The sequence below is a fragment of the Podarcis bocagei genome (genome assembly GCF_964188305.1).
Source record: "Podarcis bocagei genome assembly, chromosome: 5".
NCBI lineage: Eukaryota > Metazoa > Chordata > Lepidosauria > Squamata > Lacertidae > Podarcis > Podarcis bocagei.
The window spans coordinates 98,681,199-98,707,717 of record NC_138129.1 but is presented as its reverse complement, the minus strand read 5'-3'; the positions used below and the strand labels follow the sequence as shown (position 1 = coordinate 98,707,717).

The 26,519-nt window shown below is 46.0% G+C and overlaps 1 protein-coding gene across 3 annotated transcripts in view; it reads right to left on the bottom strand.

Annotated features, from left to right (window-relative positions):
* The window catches only part of TNR (tenascin R), a 402,595-nt gene that overhangs the window by 48,917 nt on the left and 327,159 nt on the right, over positions 1-26,519 (bottom strand). For all 3 annotated transcript variants that reach the window (XM_081194287.1, XM_081194289.1, XM_081194288.1), the window contains 5 exons: positions 25,399-25,957; positions 11,064-11,540; positions 6,078-6,341; positions 4,790-4,905; positions 2,865-3,015 (listed from right to left, as the gene is read on the bottom strand). In XM_081194287.1, the coding sequence (XP_081050413.1) occupies positions 2,865-3,015; positions 4,790-4,905; positions 6,078-6,341; positions 11,064-11,540; positions 25,399-25,897 (1,507 nt within the window). In that variant the 5' untranslated portion in view covers positions 25,898-25,957. The remainder of the gene's footprint in view (positions 1-2,864; positions 3,016-4,789; positions 4,906-6,077; positions 6,342-11,063; positions 11,541-25,398; positions 25,958-26,519) is intronic.

The window sequence follows — 26,519 nt, the reverse complement described above, 5'->3', positions numbered from 1 at the left end:
AGGACGTGTGCGATTTCTGCTTCTCCATCCATCCTCTTGGATATGCGTGGAAACTGTAAGCAGGTAGCATTGCTTTTAGAAAGGACAAGAACAAAAAATATATGCGTGGACATATGGGTCAGAGTTGCAGGTGCTACCTAGTTACTCAGTTGCTTACAATGGCATGAGGATCCCCTAAGGATCATTTAATCCTGAACTGGAGTTTCTGCACCCAGCCGCCATTTCCATCTGTACCATGTGCAAGAATGTGTGCAATTAATTCCACCTCCTCACCCACATCCAACAATGAATGGAAAGTAAATCAGCTCAAATTGGGCATGAGGGGAGATGGGGGTAATTGCCCGCATCAGCAGGACTACAGTACTTGGGCTGGAAACTGAAGCTGCACCAAGCATTTGCTGGTTTGCACTTGTGTGAGAAAACTAAGCTGGAGCTAAAACAGGAGGCAAATGCTTGTTAATCACTTGTGTACCAAACCATCATTACCCTGCTGTTCTCGCTGTGCATCTAATCTCAGACTTATTTCTTGCCTGTGGATTTGAGGACTATTATTCCAGTTTCTATTCCACAGGTTTCAGTTTTCTCCCTTTGTGCTGGTGAAAGCCTAAACTGTGTTCTGCAAGAGGCACATTGGCCTCGTAAAGCATGGTTTGGTGGTGGAAAGTTATTTATTTGTTTTATCACATATGTTCAACTCAATGGGACTGACTACGGAATCAACAAGTATAGGAGGTTTGCACTGTAAATTGATATTCCTAATAAAAAGGAGGAAGAGGAGCTAGAAGGGGACAGATGTGCCAACATTTGGTTTAGTTCACTCAGTCACATGCAATATTTCACCTCTCTTGATGATTGTTCAGTGCTTGGTAAATCTCAACCAAGTGTTTGAACAGCCTCCACTGAAAAACATTGTGTCTGACGTTAGATTATTGAAAGTTCTCTTTGTGATGTTTGATCTGAAACTGTTTATTCACCTATGTAAGTCAGTGGGATCAAAAGGTAATATGTATGCATATTTGAACCCCAGTATATTTTATTTTCATGATAGCCCATCATAGCACAGGCCAACCTACTACCCTTGTAGCTAAATCTTTAATTTCCCATTTTGTAATTTCCACATGGACAGTTCATTAAGAAATTTATTCAAATAATATGCTCTGCAAGGCAAGGAAGGCAAGGAAATTTGAGCAAGACAAGTGCTTCTAGCTGCCATTTGCATTTTTAAAAGCGTGCACATTTTCAGGGCAAAGGTGTCTCATTTGGCCTGAGGCAAAACCATCTTTCCCACACCACACCTACAGATTCACCTATGCCACGTAACCCAGACAAAAGCTGGAGGAGCAGAGCGGCAGAAAGAGCAGAGCTGTAGCCATATCCAAATGACCTGAGCAAGAGAGCAAAGTCAAATAAGTTTGCATGTCTATTGGATAATTATTTACGTTTGTTCTTAAATTGTGGGAATGTGGAAACACAGTCTAACAGACCCTTGGCTGGAAGAAAACAGCAATCACCCCATTGCTATGAACTTTTAGGTAAATGTGAGGATTCTAAAATGTATCATATCTGACATGTATAGAAGTCAGATTTCTAGGAAAAACAGATGACGAAAGGTGGCCAAAGGTGAGGTATAGAGAGGAAACCCATAATGGGACATTTGAGGAGAGGAAGAAGGGGATAATTCACATAGAATTCAAGTGGATATATTCTCTGCAAGATTTGCTGTTCTGACTGTGTCTCCTTCAAATCAGTCTCCAGTAGGGGGAGGTAATTTTGCTGCTTTTTGGGCATCCACTGATAATTCAATAACTCCTGGCAAAGCGTTTCCCACCATAAGAAGAGGATAATGCCCACAGCTTCTCTGAATGAATTCTTGACTCCTTCCAGGCAGGAAGCAGGGCAAGAAAAGTGACTCATGCAGAAAGTCAGGGGGTGGCTGAGGTCTGACGGTGGGCAATTTTCACAAAATCTAACAGGAGGCATTTTCATGTTTAAACATGAAGTGTGCCTCCAAGTTTTAATTACTAAACAAAGTGTTGTTCGGAACATTTGCAAAATGCACCCATAGATGAACAAACACCAAAAGAGCACTTTAAAAGGGGCAGTTGCTTCAGATGGCCTGTAGGTGCCACTTGTAAACCACATCCTGCAAGCCATTCTAAAGCAGACAACATCTGTAAAGGAAAAAAGAAAGAAAGAGAAGGAATGTCTGTATATTCCTGCTGACATAATGACAGGGTGACTACGATCTGCATCAGAACCGTTGGTTCTTGTTCAGCAGACTCTCTTTTGTCTGAGCGAAAGGGCTGCTTGTACAAACGTGATACTTGGCACACATTTCCTACTCCTCACTCCAAGGTCCATTAATTGCTTTATAATTATCAACCATCTTGGCACATCCCTCTCTCTGAGAACTTTGCAAGAGCTGTTTATGCATTCTTTCTTCCCCCTTAAAGATGTTTTTTGGTGAATGGAGACATTTGACGCAATTACCAGGAGGCGGCTGAATGAGATCCTCTTTGCTGCAGCTTCAAAGCTAGAAACAAACAGGAGCTAGAATACTAACTACCCATTCATCTGTTGCCCACAAAATGAGCCCTGTGAGATCAGACCAAAAGTTTAGCTCTAGCCCAGCTTCCTCTTTTCAGCCATGGTCAGGCAGAGAAGCTTCTGGGAATGCCACCAGCAGAACAACATGAAGGCAGAAACTCTCCTGTTGTGTGTACCAGGAATTCAGAGGGAGGCTGCCTCCGAATATGTGGGTTCCATTTAGGTGTACAAGCCTCAGTACAATCTTCAATCCTACTTGGAAGAAAAATTGCTGTTAACCCTCAAACTCACACAGAACTGCAGGGTGGGCTACTCACAGGTTGAGACACTGGCTGAGGCTGGTGGACTCCGGGCTTGTTCCTTGAGGGCAACCACATTGACTGTGTACTCCTCACCTGGTTTCAGGCCCGTCTGATTAAACGTTGTCACGCTGCTAGGGAGCTGTGCAATCACGCCCCCTTCATTGTCCTGGGGAGATTAAACAAGCTGGCTTGAAGTTTGGAAGAAATGGTGGTATTAGCGAATCAAATTTTAATATGATTCCCTTCATATGGGAAGATTGCTTTGCTTACACATGTGTTCTGAAGTCCAATAAACCCCAGCATATCCCAACCTTTGATTAATTTTTTCTTTACATACTCGCTTTGTTAAATAGGAAATCTTAATTTTCAGGGCCAAATTACCATATTTTTCGCTCTATAAGGCACACTTTTTTCCTCCTAAAAAGTAAGGGGAAATGTGTGTGCGTCTTATGGAGCGAATGCAGGCTGCGCAGCTATCCCAGAAGCCAGAACAGCAAGAGGGATCGCTGCACAGTGATCCCTCTCGCTGTTCTAGCTTCTGGCTTAGCCGTGTGAAGCTTCTTCAGGGCAGAGGGAGCCTTCATCCCGCTGCCCTGAAGAGGCTTTGCACGGCTATCCCAGAAGCCAGAGCAGCAAGAGGGATCACTGCATAGTGATTCCTCTTGCCGTTCTGGCTTCTGGGATTCAGAATAATTTTTTTTTTCTTTCTTGTTTTCCTCCTCTAAAAACTAGGTGCGTCTTACGGTCTGGTGTGTCTTATGGAGCGAAAAATACGGTACCTATCATGCCATACTCATGTCAATGTGTCTCTGATTCTTCAATGTTTTTGCAAATAGCAATCAGTATGGAGGGCATATATATTGGGACTTCGACACCTTATTACAAACAAAACAAGGCTTGCCACAATGCATTATACAGGCACAGAAATTATGAGTTTCTAAGTATCCTTTTCAATAAACACACCCTTAAGGGTCCTGTTCATGTGTTACTCATGTGTAGGGTCCTGCCTTGTGGATGGAGGAACAGGAATGCTCTTTCCTGCAGCAACCCAGCATTGCACTCTGCTACTTGCAGTGAAATTCCAGCAGGTGAGCACACAGGCTCAGGTAACCTGGTGAGTTCCTGCTAGGAACCTCCTGGGGAGCCCAAACTCTGCAGAAAGCAGGACTGAATTCCCCAGGTATATCAGCTGATGTGGTTGGACAATAACCCCACCCCACATCCCCACGGGCCAACTTTGACAGGACAACCCACATGCCAAGCACTTGGCATCATTATGACACCAGATGATTGACAGGTGGGGGACCCACTCACTTGACAAAAGGTGGGGGAGATTAGCTCTGGCCCATCAGGCCAAAAAGATTCCCCTGTCCTGGGATATAACATGTTTGCCTTAAAAAGTGATCACTCCCTATTCAACTATCATGGAAGAAATGTAATGGCATCAAACAGTCCTAACTATTGAGATCTACATACCCTTCCTTTAGAAATGTATTATGAGTGGGGAAGCAGAGTAATTCAGGCACTCACTATTTGTGCTAGTAATGCAGCCTCCACATTGGCCCTCACAGTATTATAGCCTTAGAGATGGAGATGACCAATGTAATTTGCCCCTGGCAGGAAAGGAGAACCAGGAACCCACCAAAGCTCTACCATATATGAAGCCAATGGCATCTGGACCACATTGTGCCACAAACAGATGGCAGTCAGCTTTTAACACTGCTGCGTCCTCCTGCTGCTTTCTGTCCTCTGGTGGATCTGAAGGGACACTGGCACCAACCAATTCAGCCTCCCTTCTGCCCCTTGCTCCCTCCCCACAAAAAACCCCCTCTGACAATCAAGTAACCCAGCTGAAGCACAATGGTCTGACTCTCCTGGGCTCCAGTTGGATGGTGAGAATGTGTTCTTGGAAGAAGGACCACTCTAAATGATACAGTTACCTTGGGGATAAAGCTGATCTCCCAGCCATCAAACAAGAAGGAGAAGGGCTCCCATTGCATCTCGACGGTGGTCTCCGTGATTGTTTTGAACTGCAGCCCTTGTGGAGTGGAGAGTTCTAGAACATAGCAGTGAAGAAAGGGTGGGGGAGAGAGGTTGTGTTAGCTGCACCGTAATCCAGTTTTAATTGTCAACATGTAACCCAAATCTCTACTTTCCAGGATCAAAACCACGATGAGTGGGAAAATCAGCTACAATGGAAGTGTGGTTCAGTGGTAGAGCATGTGAATTGGAGGCAGAAGGTCTCAATTCCTAGCATTCCAGGTAGGTCTGAGGAATATGAAATGGAAGAATATCAAGAGCCCCTAACAGGACCATGGGGCTGCTTCCAGCTCCCATCAGGCTCTGATCTAATCAACTTTTAATATTCCTTTCTCAGTACACCTAACAGCCTAAACAAACTGTAATGTAATGAAGATTAAAATTATTTTGCCGATTCTACTAAAATGAGTGTCTGCTCTTAGAGATGACATTTAAGGATGTATGCAGCATCAGGATGAGCACACAAAAACTTGAGAGGTACAAACTTTGACTGGTGCTGTATGGTATAAATATGCATGCTTGAACCTACAGCTTGTATCTCTCAGCTCCTCTTTCTGAGGATGTCAACTGTCTAGCAATAAGCTCTTCTTTGTTGGAACAATGCAGCTCACTGCCTGCCTGGAATCTCTGCTAGCCTGTGTATACTGAACGATTTCACAAAACGTGTCCACCACACACAGACTTTATTTCTGAACCCAGATCCGTGGGGTGAAGAGAACGAAGGGGGAACACCCCGTGCAAAATGCAAGGAGAAAGTAAAACTCTAAGAGGAAATTTTTGCTGATTGTAAGTTGTTTTGCTTTGCTTTCCTTTTTCTTTTTACATTCCTAGATAGGTTGATCCTGAGTGGAGTCTTCCAAAATCATACTATCTGAACCACAATAACCTATTATTTATCTTTGAAGCCCACTGAGCAAAACTGCATAGAGTGACTCTGCACATGTTGCTGGACTACAGTTCCTATGACCCCTGACCATACTAGCTGGGGTAGATAGGAGTTGTGAGTCCAAGAACATCTGGAGAGCCACAGGTTCCTCTTCCTCACCCAAGAGTGCTCTTAGGATTGCTCTTCTCTCTTCTAAATCAGTCAGGAGAACATCTCCCACCATGAAGAGGCGGCAACATTTAGGCAGTTCCTTCTCCATTTAAAATGGCATGTTCGGTGCCAAAAAACCATGCAATACTTACGGGTGGCCACCTTGACCCCGGCTGGGGCGCTGAGCACACCACTGATGACGGCATAGATGGTGACGTTGTATGTCAAGCCTGGCTCCAGCTCCTTGATGGTGACACTGCTCCAGTCCCCAGGCACCCGCTGCTGGAGCTGCAGACCCCCAGGTATTGCTGGCTGGTAGGAGATCACATATTCAGTCACGGCCATTGGCCCATCCCATTCCAGGTCAATGGACCTGTCGCCAACCGCAGCCACTCGCAGGTTCTCAGGTGAAGCAACTGGAGGAAGAGCCAATATATTGACTGTAAGAGGTAAGGTGACCCACAAATCTCTGCAAGGAGCTACATGTCCTTGAGATGTGCTCCCCACTCAGCCTGTGAACTAAGGCAGTTATCTGAAACACATTTACAAAGTGCCTATGGAATTCAATGCAAGTGATTTCCAAGTAAAGTTGTACAAGTTCGGGTTGCATGGACCATTTCATGCATCATGATGTAACAAACTGAGATCTCCTCAACCAGCAACTGCAACCACACCTTCCTCTCCAGCAAATGTACCCCCCCCCCAAAGAACAGATATGGGAGACTGCCAGTTTGAAGCAAATAACTGAGGTGGCAGGAGTTGCTTTACCCTTCCTCTTCCTGCTGTTTCTCCTCTGAAAATCACCCCCAACTGCCTTTCTCCTCATAGGGAAAAGATCTGGGAAGGAATTTGGTGGGTCAAGCAGCAAGGAGGGAGCGTATTGCACGGCCTCTCGTCTTGTTGCTCTTCAGTTCCCAATCACAGCAACTGAAAAGAGGTGGTTCTTTTCAGTTAAACAACCCTCCCCCCAGTAACTGAACTGAATTATGGACAGGGTGCACCAGCCGTTCCCCTGTGCACAATCCCTCATCCTGAAGCAGGAGTGAGGGTTGCATGTTCATAGTTTCAACAATTAAGGTGCATTTATGTAAATCAGCTGTTTGATAGTGAGGAGACAAAGGCTGCAATCCTAACTCTATGGAGCCCATTGGACTAAATAAGATTTGCTTAGGAGTAGACATGGTTAGGATTGCAAAAATAGATATACAGTAAATCCAAAACATTTTCCTAAATAGCTGATCAACATAAATATAGCTTCCAACTGTCCTGTTTTAACCAGATTGTGATTTTTAGCATCAATCCAACAGGTAATTATAGCTCTGTAATACCTAACTAGGGATGTGTCCTCTTGTCCTGTGCCTAGAATGGAGGGGTCCGAGTGGTTTTCCGTTTGCCCTGCTACTTTCCCCTGAAAACCCACTCTTCCCTGCTGAATCAATGCAAACATCAGCCCACAGAAACCCCCTCTGATTCAACGGTACAGAGTGGGTTTCCCCAGGGGAAAGTGGCAGGAGAAGTGGAAGTGTGGATGAAACCTGTGTGAAGGTTTAGAAGACTGCAATGTTCTTCCATACACAGAGATGGTGCCTTCCCCACTTTACAAACAGGGCACAGCACCACCATGACAAGAGGCCAGTCCTTGAGCATGCCAGAGTCTAAACTGAGGGAGAGTCGGAAAGCACTCTGTAGAGGTCTGTGCATTAAATTTCAGTGTTTTGGAACTAGATTAGACAGATAGAGAGCCATAAGTCACTGTCCTATTCACCTACTCACTTTTTCTGCTGTGGCAGAAGGTGTCCAAAATCCAGAAATCTCCTGGTATTTGCATTGTGACTTTGCACTGTACCTTTAATTCAACCTCCTTGTTATTAGTACCACCTGGAGTTGGCTTTATATGTTTTTCAAAAAATATTGTTAGTAGCAGTGACTACATTATTACACGAGCACTGTTCCACAGCATTTGATATTTTCATTTACATGCATTCATTCGAAATAAGATGGGGTATGTACTCTTTTTCATTACTGTTTGTATTACAGTTTATAATTTTTGTAAAGTGATATGTGCATGCAGGTCATCATCTGTAAAATTTTATTTTCAGTTTATGAAGCAATTCTATATCCTCCCACCATGCTGATGAAGAATTCTACGAAACAGTAGTCAATATCCGGAATCACTGTTCAGTGTTGGACATCATATTTACTGAATACATAAAGCTTCATAGCTTGTCTTTCATCATACAAAGTCTGGTACCTCGCTTCATTTAAAGATTTCCAGAGACTTTGAGACTAAAGATTTCATTTTGGACTTCTTATGGTTTGAAGGAATTCTATAAAGATTGTCTATGTATATGGTCATTGTGTTGCCCAGACATTGCTGACGTTCTCTTTGCAACATAGGGGTTTGTTTGGTTACAAAATCCAGAAATGACACAGGCCACTTATGCACCATGCATTCAAAGCACATTTCAAGCACACAATACCTCCCAGAGAATCGTATTTCCCTCCCTCACAGGGCTACACTTTCTTTTACTGACTACACTTTGGGGGCAGGGGAAGGTGTGTGCTTTGAACGTTTGGTGTATATGCAACCCCCACGGCTGCCCAGAAAGGTTTGCAATCTTAAACAGGGCATCTCAAAGAGAAGGTGAAGGCAGCATTGCTAAAAGGGGGCAGAGGGGAGTAGGGAAGGCTTATGTACTAGCGAAAAGCGCAGGAAAAAGGTCAAACTATGATGTGGCCTTTCTGAGACTTTGAATGAAAATAATGGATTTAAGGGGGCAATGCAAAAACACGTGAGCTTTCTCTTCCACCAGAAAACCTTTGGCACAACAAGGATTAGCTCTAATAAGCAGAGGGCATTTGGGATTTAAAGATTCTGCATGTGCAGCCTGCTGTAAATAATAAGGCAGGAGAAAGCGCCTTTCTTGATTCTACCTCACGTGTGCAGGAGAGCAAATATCAAAATGTCAGTGTCAACATTGGAACACCACGGCTTTTTTAATTAGCAAGAGCAAATTACTCCTTTCACATTAGCTGCTAAACCCTTGGCCATGCCACTGTGTTTGCTGATGGCATTACTTCCGATATTCTTCTTACCCTTTGCGGAGGAGGGATCAGCTCAGTGTTACTCGTTCACTACAAATGATCCACAAGAACTGTGGACTTCCTCGTGTACTCAGAAAGGACAGACAGTGTGCAATCTCATGCACACTAACCTGGCATGATACTCCATTGAACAAGAGGGACTTACTTCTTGAGGGTGTGACCGCACACAAGACGAGTCTCTGCTGTGATCCTGTTCTTGATCTTACATTCTTGTTTCATTTCTTTGAAAAGCTCCATCTGGAATTAAGTTTTAATGCTGGACCAGTGTGGACCATACCTTTGGGCCAATCTAGTGCGCCACCTGGTGCTCGCTTGCTCTCCCTGATCATGCTGTTTATGGGCAGGAGGCAAGGCGGGTCTGGTGCCAGCCTATGTCTCTATCTGACTTTGGACATGCCATCCCCGTGCAGATGTGTACAGTACACCTAGTGGGGAGGGAAGAGAAGCAGCCTTTGTTCTACTCCATGTGATGGAATTAATCAGCCTAAAGAGTTTGCAAAAAGGGTGGGCAATAGTAGTTAGAAGAGTCCTGGAAAATAAGCTGTTGGAGATTGAAAGGGTGTTTGATTCTGGCCACCGCCTTCATTTTTCTGCATTCCCTCAGGGGTGGAGAATTTATTTAGCAGAGACATCAAACCGCTTTGGGTTAGGAGACAGCACTGTGCTGCTGAGCACCCCTCATCAGATTCAAGCTTGTTGTTTTAAGTGAGAAATGCCAAGCAGTGCTTTTATCTTATTGCTCAAATAGCCTCCTTGAGTGGACACAAGTGGAAAAAATGCTTTCGATAACAGCCCTGACGCTCCTGTAGATACATACTTTTAAAACAGTAAAGACAAGGGCACATTGTTACTTGACTAAAGAATGGCAAGAATTCCCAAGCAGGCCCAGGATGTAGTCCTGGCCACAGTAGATCAGGCACATTCACCATAGCAAAAGCCAGGGGAGCAACTCAGTAAACTGTCTTCTGTAGAATTCTCAAGACAGCATTCTAAGGTGTGCAAATGGGTCTTTCAGATGCCAACAGTTAAATAGATCACAATTGGGAATCTTACTTCTTGATCCTCCCTGGAGTTGCCTTTGGCAAAATAGGAAAATGGCATCCCAGGTGATGCCAGTCATGGAGCTTTTGACGACTTTCTTTCCAGTATCTGTTTCTGAGGTCAGGGCTCCTGAGCAAATTATTTGAACAGCCCCATACACCAGTGTTGTCCAGTGGAGGCTGGTGTACATTGGGTGGACGGTCGGCCAGCCAACAGGAGGTGGAGCCAGAGTCAATAAACCAAACATAGGTGGAGCCAACTATTTCTGGTTTTGTCCCCATTCTGCTGCCTGCTGAATTCTAGAAAGGCAACACTGAGACCGAAGAGGAAGAGGAGGTGCCTGGCAGTGCCTGCCTTACTGCAAGGAGGTGGGCATGTGGGGGCTGGTTCAGGGCAGACTGAGCATGGTAGGGCAGTGCCCTACAAAGCCCAATAGATGAGCCTTCACTGCTGTTGTCTCAAGATTTCAGTCTTGAGTTCTCGTGGCAACACCTGACTTCTTACCCCAAAGATTGCTGCTGAAGCCCCTCTGCCACAAGGCACTGCCGAAGCCTCTTCCCTTTCTGCCATGCTAACTGTGCTCAACAGCCTTCCCTGCTCTCTCATAGCAGCCATCCCTCTCTCATCATAGCATGTGGGGAAACTCACTACAGTGACATCTCCCTTTTTAAACAAAGTCAAGGCGATTTAATAGAATGTCAGCTTTTCACAATGGATCTGGTTGTACCTGTGAAATAGTTACAATAGCTTCGACATTATTATGTAAATATATGATAATGCATCGGATGGGTGATGGAAGGGAAGCCAGGACGCTAGCATGCCTACAGCTGCATAGCAGCAACATTAAAAAACAAAAAACAAAACAAAAGAAGGAATCTGCAAAACCTATAAAAAGGAGAAATATGTGCACTGATTGAGCAGGAACAATTACTAGGAAACATGGGCTGTGCAGAGGGCACCACGCAGCCTGCCTGGCTGACATGCCATCCTACCTGCTGAGCAGTCTCTCCCCTGGTAGCCTTCCTCGCAAGAGCACAGGCCCTCCTGGCAGAATCCGCGCCCGCTGCAGGCGTTGAGGCATCTCAGCTGCCCGCAGTCTTCCCCCACGTAGCCCTCCTGGCAGATGCAAGTCCCGTTGGCACATCTCCCCTTTCCTGAGCAGTCCTCAGGGCACCTGAGCTCACTGCAGTCTTCCCCAGCAAAGCCTTCTTCGCAGATGCATTCTCCATCCACACAGAGCCCCCGGGAGCTGCAGTCGGTGGGGCATCGGGCCTCTGAGCAATCCTCTCCGCTATAGTCACTGTCGCAGATGCACTGCCCATCAACGCACACGCCCCGGCTTGAGCAGCCCATGGGGCAGAGGGGCTCGGAGCAGTTCTTCCCAGCCCAGCCTTCATTGCAGACACAACCACAGGATTCCAGGCTGAAGTTGCCATGGCCGCTGCAGTGGGGGATGTAATCTAGCTGCCCTGGAAGGGTGGAGAAAAGCATTGCCATTAATAATGGTACTTATCACACTTTGTGTGCTTTATCTTAGGCAGGTGTAGTCTGCTGCACAAATATGAGATGAGGGACACCTGGATTGGCAGTACTGCATGTGAAGAGGATCTAGGGGTCTTAGACCACAAGCTTAACCCGAGTCAACAGTGTGATGCAGCAGCAAAAAACGCTAATGCTATTCTAGTCTACACCAACAGAAGTATAGTGTCCAGATCAAGGGAAGCAACACTACCGCTCTATTGTGCCTTGGTCAGACCACACCTGGAGTACTTGTGTCCAATTCTGGGCACCACAATTTAAGAAGGATGTTGACCAGCTGGAACGTGTGCAGAGGAGGGCAACCAAGATGATCCAGGGTCTGGAAACCAAGTCTGATGAGGAACGGTTGAGGGAGCTGGGTGTTGTTTAACCTGAAAAAGAGGAGACTAAGAAGAGATATGATAGCCGCCTTCAAATATCTTAAGGGCTCTCACATGGAAGATGGAGCAAGCTTGTTTTCTCCTGCCTCAGAGGACAGGTGCCCAACCAATGGATTCCAGTTAGAAGAAAGGAGATTCTGACTAAACATCAGTAAGAGCTTTTGGCAGTGGAACAGACTCCCTAGGGAGGCTGTGCACTCCCCTTCCTTGGAAGTTTTAAAGCAGAGGTTGGATGGCTAACTGTCATGGATGCTTTAGTTCATATTCTTGCATTGCAGATGGTTGGATGAGATGACCCTCAAGGTCTCTTCCAACTCTACAATTAGATGATTGGCGCTGTGGGTTAAACCACAGAGCCTAGGACTTGCTGATCAGAAGGTTGGCGGTTCAAATCCCCGCGATGGGGTGAGCTTCCGTTGCTCGGTCCCTGCTCCTGCCAACCTAGCAGTTCGAAAGCACAAAGTGGAAGTAGATAAATAGGTACCACCCCAGCAGGAAGGTAAACGGCATTTCCATGCGCTGCTCTGGTTCGCCAGAAGCGGCTTAGTCATGCTGGCCACATGACCCAGAAGGTGTACGCTGGCTCCCTCAGCCAGTAAAGCGAGATGAGCGCCACAACCCCAGAGTCGGCCACGACTGGACCCTTTACCTTTACCTTTATGCTTTCAAGCCATCTTTACAACTGCCCCAAAGAGCAGTAGTATGATCCCCCTTCTGAAGATGGGGTGTGCTAGGACTGCTGTCAGCAGCTGGCATCTTTGGGCAGCTGTCAAGGTCCCACCACGACTGTTTATTTCTTGGGCCACCATTTAACTTATTTTTCTGGCCTGGTGATTTGAGCAATGCTGTCTGGCTGCGTCAAGCTCTTTTTAAAATTCTCCACAGTGATTCTGGTGTACTGTTGCTGTGACTTGATGGGGTAAATTAAAATGGCAGCTAATCCCAGTTACCTGGCACTGTTCAGGGTGATGCTGTCACCTTTGCTGCTGCTTGGTGAGCCCACCATGGCCTAGTGACAGAGGAAGGTGCCCACCAGAGGTTGCTTTGCCCACAGCCCCCTCAAAACTCAAGCTGGCCTTAGTGAGACCGCCTAGTGAGGTAAACTGAGCAAAGTGGGTTATTTTCATTTGGGGTGGACTTGAAAATAGGCTAATTTCCCCCATCACCCAGTTCCAGATTTGGAAACATGACCATGCTCTTGATTATGGAATTGTGATAGGGTCTGCTTACCACTCCTTTCCAGCTCCTCACAGTCCTCACGTGTGTAAACTCCCCAACACTGAACTGCTGGCCCTTCTCTTCCTTTAAACTTACCTGCAGCTACTGGCAGGGAAGCAGGAAGAGGCCACCTAACACCACTGAGCAGGGCCTCTCTCCTTCCATGTTGGCATCCCAGCCATCAGAGAGCTTGGGTCATGTGATTAGCAAACACATATTAGCTGTTCTGGAGAGCTACATTTCCCAGTGCTCCTAGCACCTCAAACACTGCTGTTGCTTTGTTCTAAATCAGTGGCGTAGCGTGGGGGGTGCAGGGGGGGCCGGCTGCACCGGGCGCAACATCTGGGGGGGGGGCGCGCGCTCGCACTCACAGCTCCCTGCCCCTACCTGGCTCACTCACTCTCTCTCACTGCAGTGCTGGCTGTGCGAATCCGATCCGAGCCGCTGGGTCGCCGCCCACTGTGGAGGGGGTGGGTGCCAGGCGTGCGGTGCGGAGAGAGAGCAAGGGACTATCTGGGGGAGGGACAGTGCAGCGGCCGCCCAGCGCAGCGCTGAGCACGGGAGAGAACCACACCAGACCAGGCAGCAGCAAGAAGAAGCTGGCAGCGGCGGCAGGTTAGGGGTTAGGGGGCGCAAATTACTTGCCTTGCCCCGGGTTAGGGGGCGCAAATTACTTGCCTTGCCCCGGGTGCTGACAACCCACGCTACGCCACTGTTCTAAATACCAGTTTGCTAGGGGAATTGTAGTTCTCTAGGGTGCCTAAGTCCATATAGTGAATAATTATATTTCTCAGGCCCCTGGTGCCTGGGACACTGCCTTCCCAAATAGGGAGGTATGACTCCAGAAAGACTTTGTTGCTGTCCTACACTTGGTGCATGACCACTGCCAAGAAACAGAAGGGGGAGGACAGAGCAAATCCCACAAAATGCCAGGCCTGATTTTGGGCGGCTGTGTAGGAGTGATGCTTTTCAAGTTGGAGGAGCTCATCTTTTGAACTCCACCAGTCCCAGTCTTAAGCCCTTTAATACTTCGTGAGTCATAGTTACACAGTGCAACAGTTCACGCATGTAGCAGTTCTGATTCTGAGTCTGAGTCCTCCTGCCACCAAAGTTCTATTAGCAAAGTTGCCAACATTTGTGGTTCCTGACTTGGAGCACAAATATGTCCAGCTCATAAGGCTTACTTGCATTCCAAAGCTGGCTGAGAAGTTCTTCTCCAGTCTGGATTTTAAGTTGAGCTTCCTTCCCCTGCTTCCTGATGCCTTGAATGTGGCAACAGCATTACCTGAAGTGCAAGGAAACCTGGGAAATGCAGTTCCTCAGAATGCCCAAGTCCTTAGAATGGACACCAGGTGTCTCTAGAATGGACATCTGCTGTACTGGAGATGCTTTCACGAGCATGCTCCATTGTGTTCTGTGAGGTCATGTTTGTTGCCTGCTCCTATCCTGGCACCTTAAATGCTGCAGCAGCCAGTGCTATTTTTCTAGAAAAAGAGGTGCTGGAATTCACCATGAACGCCTCCCTTGTTCTCTTATAATGGCAATGGTGCCCACATGAGAGGTGCCAGAACTGATTTCCCGTGATTTCTGGCTGAAAAGAAGCCCTGGCAACAGCAATATTCTAGGCCTCAAGGATCTTGGGAAATATTTTAACAGGGGCATCTAGTTGCCGCCAGGAGTGTGATGGACATCCAAATATTGAAATTGTAATGGGTTATAACCATTTCTCCCCCGAATAATAACTATGCTAAAGGCAACTCACAACAATGAATATTATTTAGACTGATTCTTTTGTGGTGCACATTTTTTCTACCTTTTCAAAGGGGTGAGGGTTTTAAAATTTGTCTAATAAATAGAGCAATGTTCCCAGGGTTGGGGGCGGGGCTCAAAATTGCAATCCTTATCCCATCTTGGGAAAGCTAAGGAACATCTGCCAGCTAAGGATAACCATGTGATCAGTTTTGCCCCTGTCTGTGGGGCCCTTCTTAAAGATGGCTAAAACAAACCCCTGTGTTGTGATAGCTGAAAGGTGTAATGAAAAGAGTCCCTGCTGTGCCATTTTGGATCAACCCTAAATACAGAAGAGATGCAATCAATAGAAAAATGAATTATAGGAAAGACACACAGAATGAATTTATGTTGGATAAAAGAGGAAAAAACAGTATTTTTGCAGAATGTGACATGCACATGTCAAATATAGTTTGGAATAAGAGGAAAGGTAGGTTTGTTGACCAAATTCAAAATGATTCAATATGGGTTCGTAAACATCCCAACATTTCACCGGTGAAAAGAGGGGCACTCTTGTGTTCTTGTCCCAGCCTTGTTCTCACTGCAAAGGAAGACAGCTGCAGCCTCTGTACTGTTACATATTTCTGAAGGCTCTTAGCTTTCTGAGATACCTGCTTAAAGTGAAATAGCTAGCTCTGCATTCATTTCTCAGTCTGAATGTATGCACTGGCCCATCTCTTTTAAAACTTTTTTAAAAAAGATTTTTTAGTAGACTCTCTAATTTCACAATGGAAATTCTGGTTATGTTACAATCGGGTTGTTTAAATTTGTGCATCTGGCAACATTTAATACCTGGATATGTGTGTGTAAAAGGTAAGTTAGTGCACAGAGCACACCATTATTATTATTATTATTATTATTATTATTATTATTATTATTATTATTATTTAAAAAGGCATCACCAGCCTTCGGAAAAATAGGATTGGTGATATATGAGGGGTGGGATCAAGGGCTGTCACACGTCTGCAGGTAAAGGTGGAACAAATGCCAAAATCCAATTCAGGCTTGACCCCTGGGTCTCCACTGCCGCTTCTCCCTTGGCCTTCTGCCCCACTGAAAATGCCATGAAGAACTGTTCCCTGTGGCTTTTGGTGAGCAGCATAGGTGTCTCTGAATGAAGGAAAGGAATGGCTACCCCTTCTCATCTTTATTTATAAGCCTAAGACCAAACAGGGCAGGAGGCTGACTTTCGAAATGGTACGGAGGATGCTTCCACATGGCAGGTTATTTTAATCTCAGTGCCGCTCACACATCCAGTTTTTTTCACAGCATCCATACAATGTCATCCTCATCAAAATGCCACCCCATATCCTCCCCACCCCACATTTTAATCTGGATTTACTGTTTCCGCAGGTACTTTATTACTTATTGGATTTTCCACAGAAACTGTAAATCCGGATGAAATGAGAAATTATTATGCAAGGGGGTGGCATTTTGATGAGAATGATGTGTGCATGTTGGGCAAAACTTACATATATAAGCAGCAACAAGTTCCCAATAAGCTGCCATGTGCAAGCACCCTAGAGGGAAAACAGGGATGAGAAGTTTATGGCATGAGCCTCACACACAACCCCCATCTCCAAGGTATTACTGTTACATCAGTTTCCTCTTTCTCTGCCTCAACTTTCACTCTTAAGATTATTTGTTTCAATTACCCATTATCTCCTAGGTCTTGAAAGCTCACAGGTCCTTATTGGACTGGGTTTGTGTGTGTGTGTTAATTGTTTTTAATACTATGATACTTGTTCCAGACCAGGGACTATGAGTGCCTGGCATGTGTATAAGCCACTACCTTATTTTTGTGCGCCCCATTTCACACAGATAGTACCAGGGATGCTCAAATTCAGAATTAAGGGAACTAGTGGGAGATCAACAAAATGTTGCAGCGTATCCCTGTCCTGTGAGAGGAGCCTTGCAATGCTGCTCAGGCATCATCTCAGGAGGAGGGGATTTCAGAAGAGGCCTCTACCATGCTATGTAGAGCTAGAGGGTTCAGATTTTGGGTGCAATCCTATACAGGTCTTCTGAGATGGAAATCCAATTGAGCTAAATGAGGCTTACTCCTGGGAAGATGTGTATAGGATTGCAGATTAAGTCTCTCTCTTTTTCTCTTTCTCTTTCTTTCTCCCCCTCTCTCCCCCATCACCACAGGCAGAAGTGAACACAGAGTAATCCAGAATTTTAACAAAACTGTGATGAGGCTGGAGTGGGCTTCTCATCATTGCTCTCCCAAGCAAAGCCACAGCAAAGGCACCTCAAAATTCCATCTCCAGGCAATGGAACCATAGGATCATAGAATTGTAGAGTTGCAAGGCAGAGGCAGAACTAGCTGCTCTGGCACCCGGAACGGCGCACATGCTGCACACCTGGGGGTGGAGTTAGTCACCTGTGGGGGCGGAGCTAGCTGGCCGGGGGGCAGGGTTAGCTGCTCGCAATGAGCTTCCCAGGGGGCGCTGCGATGATGTCACCCCCCTCAGGGATGACACCCGGGGCGGACCGCACCTACCGCACCCCCTTCCTCCACCAGTGCCCTGAAGACCACCTGGTCCAAACTCTCTGCAATGCAGGAATATGCTGCTGTACCACGTGGGGAGTTTAGTTTTTTAAGATTTCCCTATCTTTATAGGCTCAACCACCCCCAACAGTCTGTAAGTCCTGGACGCCTGCAGATCCTTACTAGACTACTATATGTGAGATTAAAAATAAATGAATAAACAGTAATTTAAAGGGGTTGGCATTAGACTCTGTTTTACAGAGAGTAGAGCCATTTAAATTAATGTAGGTAACTTATGCATATTACAGTGGGTCTACTCGGAGTAAATCGTAGTTGAATATCATGCTTGGATACAACTGTGTACCTAGGGAGTCCCCTGATAATGTAGAAAAACCTCTGCCTTTTTGTGTCTGGCCTCATCTCCCCTCAAAAACAGGAGGCACTCAGTGAGCTAAGCTCACTATTAGAGGCAATGATGATGATAATGATAATAATGGATAGCCCCTTTTGACAATGCTTCTAAAAGCCCTTTCAAGCTGTTTGCCCCAAGGGTTTTTGTACCTACCAGTGTTTGAAAATCCTGTGGGAAATTGGGCCTGCTTTCTCCTGAAGTAGCCACTGCTGCTTGAACCATGATGAAACTGAAGCCCAAGCCTGCCTGACGATATTAATATTTACACTTGTTTTCATAAAGGTGCATAGCAATCAAAATTCAAAGTCTTTACAGCATCCTTTTAGGACACAGGAAGATCTATGCACACTTTAAAAAATAAAAGTTGACAGCTGTTCTGGAAGCCCCTTTGGGTGCGACTGGGAAAGTGGTGCCGCCAGAGGAGAGGCCTTCTCCTCCTTTCTCTGCGCTTCCTTGTTTTTAGAGATTTATACCCTACCCCACAGGGAGCTTCTAAAATTACAATAAAAGCAAATTAAAACAAAATATTAAAGCAACACAAGTCAAAAGAGTGGCATAAAAGCAGCCAGTAGACATAAAACAAATACAAAGCAGCATAAAAGCAAACAGCAGAGGATTAAAAAGCCTGATAAAAATTAAAAAGCTATTTGCTCTGTGGGAGAAGACCAGTGGTACTTGTGCGTTTTCTCCTGGGTGGGCAGTGGTGGGTGAGCTGTGTCATTCAGATGGGCAGAGAAAGCAGAGAGGCATTCAGATAGGCAGGGAGAGCGTTAAGCGCTCCCTCTCCCAAACATAGAAAAGGTAAAGGTAAAGGGACCCCTGACCTTTAGGTCCAGTCGTGACCGACTCTGGGTTGCGGCGCTCATCTCGCTTTATTGGCCAAGGGAGCTGGCGTACAGCTTCCGGGGTCATGTGGCCAGCATGACTAAGCCACATCTGGCGAACCAGAGCAGTGCACGGAAACGCCGTTTACCTTCCCGCCAGAGCAGTACCTATTTATCTACTTGCACTTTGACGTGTTTTCGAACTGCTAGGTTGGCAGGAGCAGGGACCGAGCAACGGGAGCTCACCCTGTCGCGGGGATTCGAATCGCTGACCTTCTGATTGGCAAGTCCTAGGCTCTGTGGTTTAACTCACAGTGCCACCTGTGTCCCTCTCTCCCAAACATAGCTTCCCCAAATTGATCCACTCCGCTCTGATGCAGTCACTTTGAACTAAAAATAAAGCAGAAGGGATCTCCTCATGGAATCTGATCTCCTTTGACTACCCTTAACATTTCAGGCGCTATGATATTCTTCTTCATTGGCTTCAAACAGAGCCAAGATATTGCAAGAAGTTACTTATCTACTTATTATTTATTTCATAACATCTGTACACCACTTGATTACAACCCCCCCAAAACCCCCCCTCAAAGTGGTTTGCAAAAGGAGAAAACAAGAAAATAAAGAACAATTACAACCCTATTTTAAAACATACAAAAGTTAAAATACTAAAACAGATTAAAATGACCTTAGAACATCTGGGTAGACTTGTCTAAACAATGATGTTTTCAGCAGGTGCTGAAAAGGGTACAGTGAAGGCGGGAAGGGGGAGGGCACCACGGTTACCCCACCCCACCCACCAAGGAGGGAGGAAGAGGGCGTGACCTGGGGGTGGAAGCAGAGGAGAGGCTGCGGCAGCATTGCTGCCCCTCTCCTTGGCTGGGTTCTGGTGTGCGAGTGCACCCCCCGGTGCCGTTTCATGAGGCTGGGATCCAACAGTCTGACGCCAGCCTTGCAATGCAGTGCAGGGCTGGCGGGGTGTGTATGTGAGGGCGCCTCTCCAATTGGACTGATTTGAAGGAGAGGCAGCTAGGACTGGGCTAGGTTAGGCTGGTGTAGCCACAGCAGGCTCCCTCCATGCCCACCCCTGCCTGGGCGTGCCCCAATGTGCATATGCCCCAGGCAGTGGTAGCACATGCTACGCCACTGTGTAGTCATGCCAATTCCACCGATCGGAGCAGTTAAGTGGGCCCGTGTGGGATAAGGCGATCTCGCAAGTCAATTGGTCCCAAGTGGTTAAGGGCTTCCTATGCTAATAGGTAAAGCGACCCCTGACTATTAGTTCCAGTTGTGGCCGACTCTGGGGTTGCGACGCTCATCTCGTTTTACTGGCTGAGGGAGCTGACGTACAGCTTCCAGGTCATGTGGCCAGCATGACTAAGCTGCTTCTGGCAAACCAGAGCAGTGCACAGAAACACCATTTACCTTCCCGCCAGAGTGGTACCTATTTATCTACTTGCACTTTGACATGCTTTTGAACTGCTAGGTGGGCAGGAGCTGGGACAAAGCAACGGGAGCTCACCCCGTCGTGGGGATTTGAATCGCCGACCTTCTGATCGGCAAGCCCTAGGCTCTGTGGTTTAACCCACAGCGCCACCTGCATCCCTTCCTATGCTAATAGGAACACCTTGAACCTGGCCTGGTAGCAAATCAGTGCGGACCTCTGAGCACATGTGTTAAATGTTGACAAGGCCTCACTCCCGTTGGCAATTGGGCTGCTCTGCAGAAACTGCAGATCAAGTGTGAGGGAAGTCGCACATTGAGTAATCCAGTTTGAAAGCAAACAGCGCATGAACTAATGTGCTTCCCAGTCCAGGAATGGCTGTAGCTGTTGAACCAGCTGCAGGTGGCAAAAGGCACCAGAGGCAGATTTAGGGCAGTGAGAGCGGTGCAGACTGCCAAGAAGAGTGCCCAGTAAGCACTTGCCTGGCTTTGAGGAGGAGGCATGAGGGCTCTAGGACCCTGCCAGAGCCTTGCACCTCCTTCCCCAAGGGAGACGTGAGGGCTGCAGGGAGGGCATCAAATGGCCTTGCAAGGACAGCATATTACCAAGCTCCACCCCTGAAGGCACTTCTAGCCACTCAAGTGACAGAGTTGGATCCAAAGCACCCCCACTGTGAACCTGCTCCTTTGGGGTGTGAATCTGATTAAGTTATGATCTGATCTAGCTGCTCAGGGTTTGCAGCTGAAATTTTAATTAGCTGACATGTCAGTTGCGCTGTCTTGCAAAGGGCTCTGATTTGATCTGGGAAGTGCAACTCTTGGGCATCTTTTCCCTTAATTATCTCAGACTTTATTATCCTCCAGATCTCTGTGGCGAAATGGAGTTTTCTGGTTCCTTTGCACACTGCCCAGAAATCAGACAGGAGACTCAAGGAGGGTGAAGTTACTAGCAGACTCTGCCTTGCGTTTGTGCGTCTCTCAAGTTCAGCCTCAATATTAGGCAAAAGGCAGGTCAGGCATCATCGCTTTGCCTCTGGTGACTTGCTCCCAGCAGCCTGTATTCAAACATTCAAACAAAAACAATACTAAGTTGATGAATTTAATGTTGTTAGGTCTCTGGAGCCTCAGACTTTGAGACCCAGGCGGAGGAGGCTGGGAGGCAAGCCGTGATGGTGGCCTAGTGCTCTTCCTGCTGCAGCCAGGAAACAGAACCTGCATCCGTAGGAGCTTGGCACAATGCATATGCGAATGAAGTAACAGCAAGAGCTTTTATTAAGCTGAGCAGAAGACAACCTGCAGGGTCCCTTTATGCTAAGATTTTCCCTGAAAGCCGGTCAGGTGTGGAGGCCTGGCAGCTCTTGTGATGGTCCTTCTTAAAGGTCCTTCTTAAAGGCAATGCTGTGCTTGGTCAAGACAGCAGAATTCATTAACTTGCCAAATGTGGGGCCTGCTTGCTGTGAAAAGGATTAAGTGAGGTGGTGTGAGGAGCCATTGTTGTGTGTGTAGTGGTTTGTGTGTTTGCAGAGTGAGGTGCCTGCCTCAGGTGTCAAATTTTGGCTCTGTCTTTGGTGTCAGCAGGAATTGAAGTCTTTTGTGAGATGCTGCATAGAGAGAAAGAATTTTGGGGGACACTGGCAGAGAAATGAAACCTGGGCTAGTAGCTATTTTGAGATGAGTGCTCCTATTTGCCAAGTGGTTTTCGTCCTATGTTTTAGTCTCCTACAATGCTCTTTTACAAAACATGCAGTAGCAAATGGTGTAGTGTTTGCAGGGAAATGGGTTCCCTTCTCCCCTGCCCCCTGGGGACTGATCCGCAATGGTGATGTTTGTAAATGAGGCTGCCAGGTTTAGGAACTCCCACATATTTGGAAGCAAGGATTAATTTTAGTATTTTTTCCATGGCTCTCCCTGCTGAATGTGTACACAATGTCAAGGAGGCAGGCAGAAACTCTTTCAAAAACGCCTCTCTCTTTTACAATATTCCCTCAGGTGTAAAGCATTTTCTGTACTCTGCTTCTCTCTTTTGGGACTGAGATTCATTATACCAACAAACCCCTTTGAAAACCACCTTATTACAATAGCCTGCTGTTTCTTTAGTTTTGAAGAACAGACTTCTAGAGATGACCAACTGAACCGTGTCTTTTGGAAGACTAAACCTGAAGGTATACAAGTGAGCTCCACAAAGCTTTGTGCTTTGTTATTCAGATGAAAACCAGTGCTTTCATTATAAATGTTTTTGTTGATGGTTTCTGACTGCTAAAGATACTCTCCCAGGTCTTTTAACTGTGTGTGCATGCACACACTTCTGATTTATTTATGTTGGTTTTTTTACAGTTGCTAACAGCCATGTGTATGCTAAGGGACTTATGCATATGCAATTGGATGCAGGATTGCAGCTTCAGAAGATAGAAAGCACTGTATTATTTGATATATTGCAGGGGTGGGAAACCTCCCACCCACAGGTGCATTTTGGCCTGGCCTGAGCACCAATTGGGTCCACAAGGCCCACAATTTGGCCTCACTCCCACAAACCACACCCCCAGGTAGTGGGGAACTAAATTGCGCAGCCAAGAGATATTGAAGAAGACCAGTGAAAACAGAAACAGGCTTGCAAATGGCCACTTTTGGCTTATTTGGCCCATGTCTGGAATGGGGATCAATCAAGTGAATACAATCTGTATTTGCTGCTGTTCTTGCTTTCAGTCTGCAAGTGATACATGATTGATTACCACTCCCCCACCTCCCACCTCCCATTCTGTTTCTTATGAATTAATATGAATGGAATAATGTAATTTACAGCTAGTGAGACAAAGGAAAGCAGTGCTGCAGTGAGACAAATGTAGGCTGGAAGAGGGTAGACCATCAGCTGAAGTCACCCCCACTCAGTAGAAAGCAGGCTCAGTAGAAACCATACTGCTTTCAGCTACAAGATGGTTTTTGCAAACTGTTGCCTCACAGTTTTATTTCAGGCTGCTCAAGATAAAGCAATATGTCTTGCTGAGCTTTACTGCTTCTACACTCTGGGTTTTTAAAAATGTTTTTATTAACATTAAGTCTCTACATTCTGGTTTTGATTGGCTGTCTGACAACAAGGGAGAGACTTCCTCAAGATGTCGAAGTCTCTCTAGGGTAGTGTTTCTCAACAGTTCAAACCTTTCCCTGAACCTTTATCTCCCGGGCCTCCCTAACTCAAGAAGCCCTGTGCACATGCCAAGCTAAGCTTGGGTTCAGACTAAGGCTGAGCTCAAAATTATTGCTTGAGAACTCTCAGCTCAAATTGGTGCATGCAATCTGGGCTGCCAGAAAACTTGTGTGTGTTTTTAACTGGGCAATAGATGTGGGGATTAAATGAAATGCTACCACTGATATTGTGGCCCCCAATGAATCTTTTGAAGAATTTTGACACCTCATCAACTTTTGTCATAGTCCTCCTCATATTCAATGCTTCCGTGTGTTTTTGTTACTTGGGGAGGGGGGGATTTTGACTCGACTCCAAATATTCATTCAGCCATGAAGCTAGCTGGGCAAATCATTATCTCACTGCCTAACCCACCTCGCAGGGAAGTTATGCAGGCAACATGGGACAACGCCTCATGCATGTCATCCTGAGTTCTTTGAACAGAGGTTTGGTTACAAACTTGATAAAGGATATAATAAATATGTAAACTTCTGTTTGGCAGATGAATGTGTAGAGATTCTCACACTCAGTCCTGGATGTGCACTCCACTGATTTCTGCTTCTGCACTTCTCCATCTCATCTGGAACAGAACTTTAGCATCTCCCTTAGCAGGGAAATGAGCTCCCAACATGGGCTCACCTTGGACATTTCTCATCTAGGAGAGATGTAAAAGCTCTGCTTCAATTGTGATGGATATATGCAGGGAGAAAGCACAAAGCGTTCAGGTTACCTGGTCCCTCAACTTCTCCATCATGTCTGAAGCATTGTCCATGGAGGAGGATGCTTTCAAGCCTCCCAGATAAGAGTAGACATTCTCATGCATGCATTTTCATTCTTCAGCACCCCCTGGACAGCCCAATAGCCAGAATTGTCCCTCTGCTTCTGTCTCACCACTATCAACAAGCTTTAGCTTCCAGTTAGTCATTTCACTAGTGTGTTTGGTGGGCTGGGCACGAAGTGTGGCTTAGCACAGTGGTCCCCAAACTTCTCCACCCCAGACCACTTGAAAACTGCTGAGGGTCTTGATGGACCACTTAATGATTATTATTATTTTGGCTGGTTATAGTAATCGTAATGTGCTATGCCAGGTGCCCTATCATTTTAATTTTATTTTTATTGCTTTTTTATTTCTTATACATTGCATTGCATTACAATCTGAATTCCATAGAATTCAAATCATAATACAATAAAATCCAATGCAAGAAATAGAAGAAGCAATAAAATCCAATTCAAAAAATCTATATGAATAGTTAATGCGATAGATGTGCTATCTCCCGACTTCAACTACAAATCCACAGCCATGCTGTAGGCTGTATGAATGAAGCTTGTGGACCACAGGTGGTCCATGGACCACACTCTGGGAACCCCCCACCTAAGAGTCATGCCTAAGCGCATTCAGGTATCTTCCCCCTAAATCAACTAAATACCCAGTGGCTGAAAGCTGACCTTGGGACTGACCTTCCAAAGCCAGCAAGGTGTGGTATATACCTGAAAGGGGGAGCACAGCAACCTGCCAGTTGGGCACACATCCTGCCCAAATGGATAAGGAGGGTCCACCAATTTTGACCTTTCCATATGATTAATTAATTTATTTTGTCCATGGCATGTCACTAGGCATACCTTTAACTGGGTGGCTAGGGGGCACATACTTGTTGTTGTGTTTTGTTTAGGGTGCTGCGGAAAGAGAGAGAGGTGTTGAAAAAGGAAGAGAAGGAGAGAAAGATATATACCTGTGGCTTTTTAAAAAACGAAAGTGAATCTAATGTTGCGAGTTAGGGTTAAAACTAGAGCAAATTCCAGGTCTGCAAAGCTTGATGACCTTCCTGGAAATCTGAAAGCACAATGCAGAATTCTGCCTACCCAAGCAGTGCTTGGGATTCCAGCTGTTGTTGGACTACAACTCCCATCACCCCCGATGGGATGTTGAGAGTTGTAGTCAAACAACAGCTGGGGACCCAAGTTTGAGAAACACTAAGCAAATGACTCATAAATTCATTCTTTTTTTATTTGAATTTTCTTAGCTTTCATCAAGACCCCACGGCATCAGTTACTACCTGTGGCTGCATTTTCTTGACAGCAATTGGAGTTGCATTGGTCACGGAGCATGGACACCTCCCTCTCCAGCATCTCAATCCTGCTCAGCAGCTCTTGTATGTCCCGGGAGGAGGCGGTACACTTGCAAGTCTGTTTGGGGAGGTTTATCCTGTGGGTGAAGGTGACCTGGCTCTCACTGTCTGAGGTCTGTTCGGTGTATTCCGTCATCCGGTCATCTTCTGAACTCACCTCTGGGTCAGAGGAAGCCTCTAGGGATGTTGCGCAGAGGCTGTCCAGAGGCACATTTATGTTGTATATATGGCTGAAGACCATGGGCTGGTCTTTGATAGGTGCCGTGTAGTTGGTAAAGCCCCCTTCGGCGTCAGTCACCTGTCTCTTGATTCTCTCTGTCATCACTTCCAGGCGGCACTCGAAAGGTCTGAAGATGGACCCTAGCAGCATTAAGTTGAGACTGACTAGAATGTTCCTTAGAACTGCATGTTCACCATCAGCCCCCATTTTCTTAGGGAGGGCAAGAAGCTTCTGTCCCAGCGCTGGAAGGCAGGGTTCTAGTGGAATCTGAAACAAAGCACATGAGGGGAATTTATGAGACCAGTGTTGGGAGTAGATCCTAAGAGGATATGATAGATTTGAGGTCAAAATCCTTTGCACAGACAGTAGAAACATCTATGCATGCAAGCATAGGAGTGTGTGAGAGAGAGAGAGGGAGAGAGAGAGAGAGAGAGAGAGAGAGAGAGAGAGGGAAGGTTGATTGGGAAGAACAAAGCAAAAATGAACAAAACCCATCAATTTTCAATTCAGTTATAATCAACAGTTAGGAAAAGTGAAGGGCAACAGTTACAACTATTATTGCTGACGGCAAGTATACCTCTAAGCACTTGCAAAGTGCTTTAGAGCCTTAAGTAAACAATGCTATCCTCACTTTCCTAGGAGTAAGCCCCATGAATTAAATGAGATCTCCTTCTGAGCAGAAAATATAGGATTGTATGATATGTTCTCAGGGAACACATAGGCCACACACTGATGTCACAGCACCATGCAGCTAATTAGCTTTACCCATATGATGACATCTCTGAGGGCAAAGGGAAGATGGATGCTTTAACTGAGATTCCTGCATTGC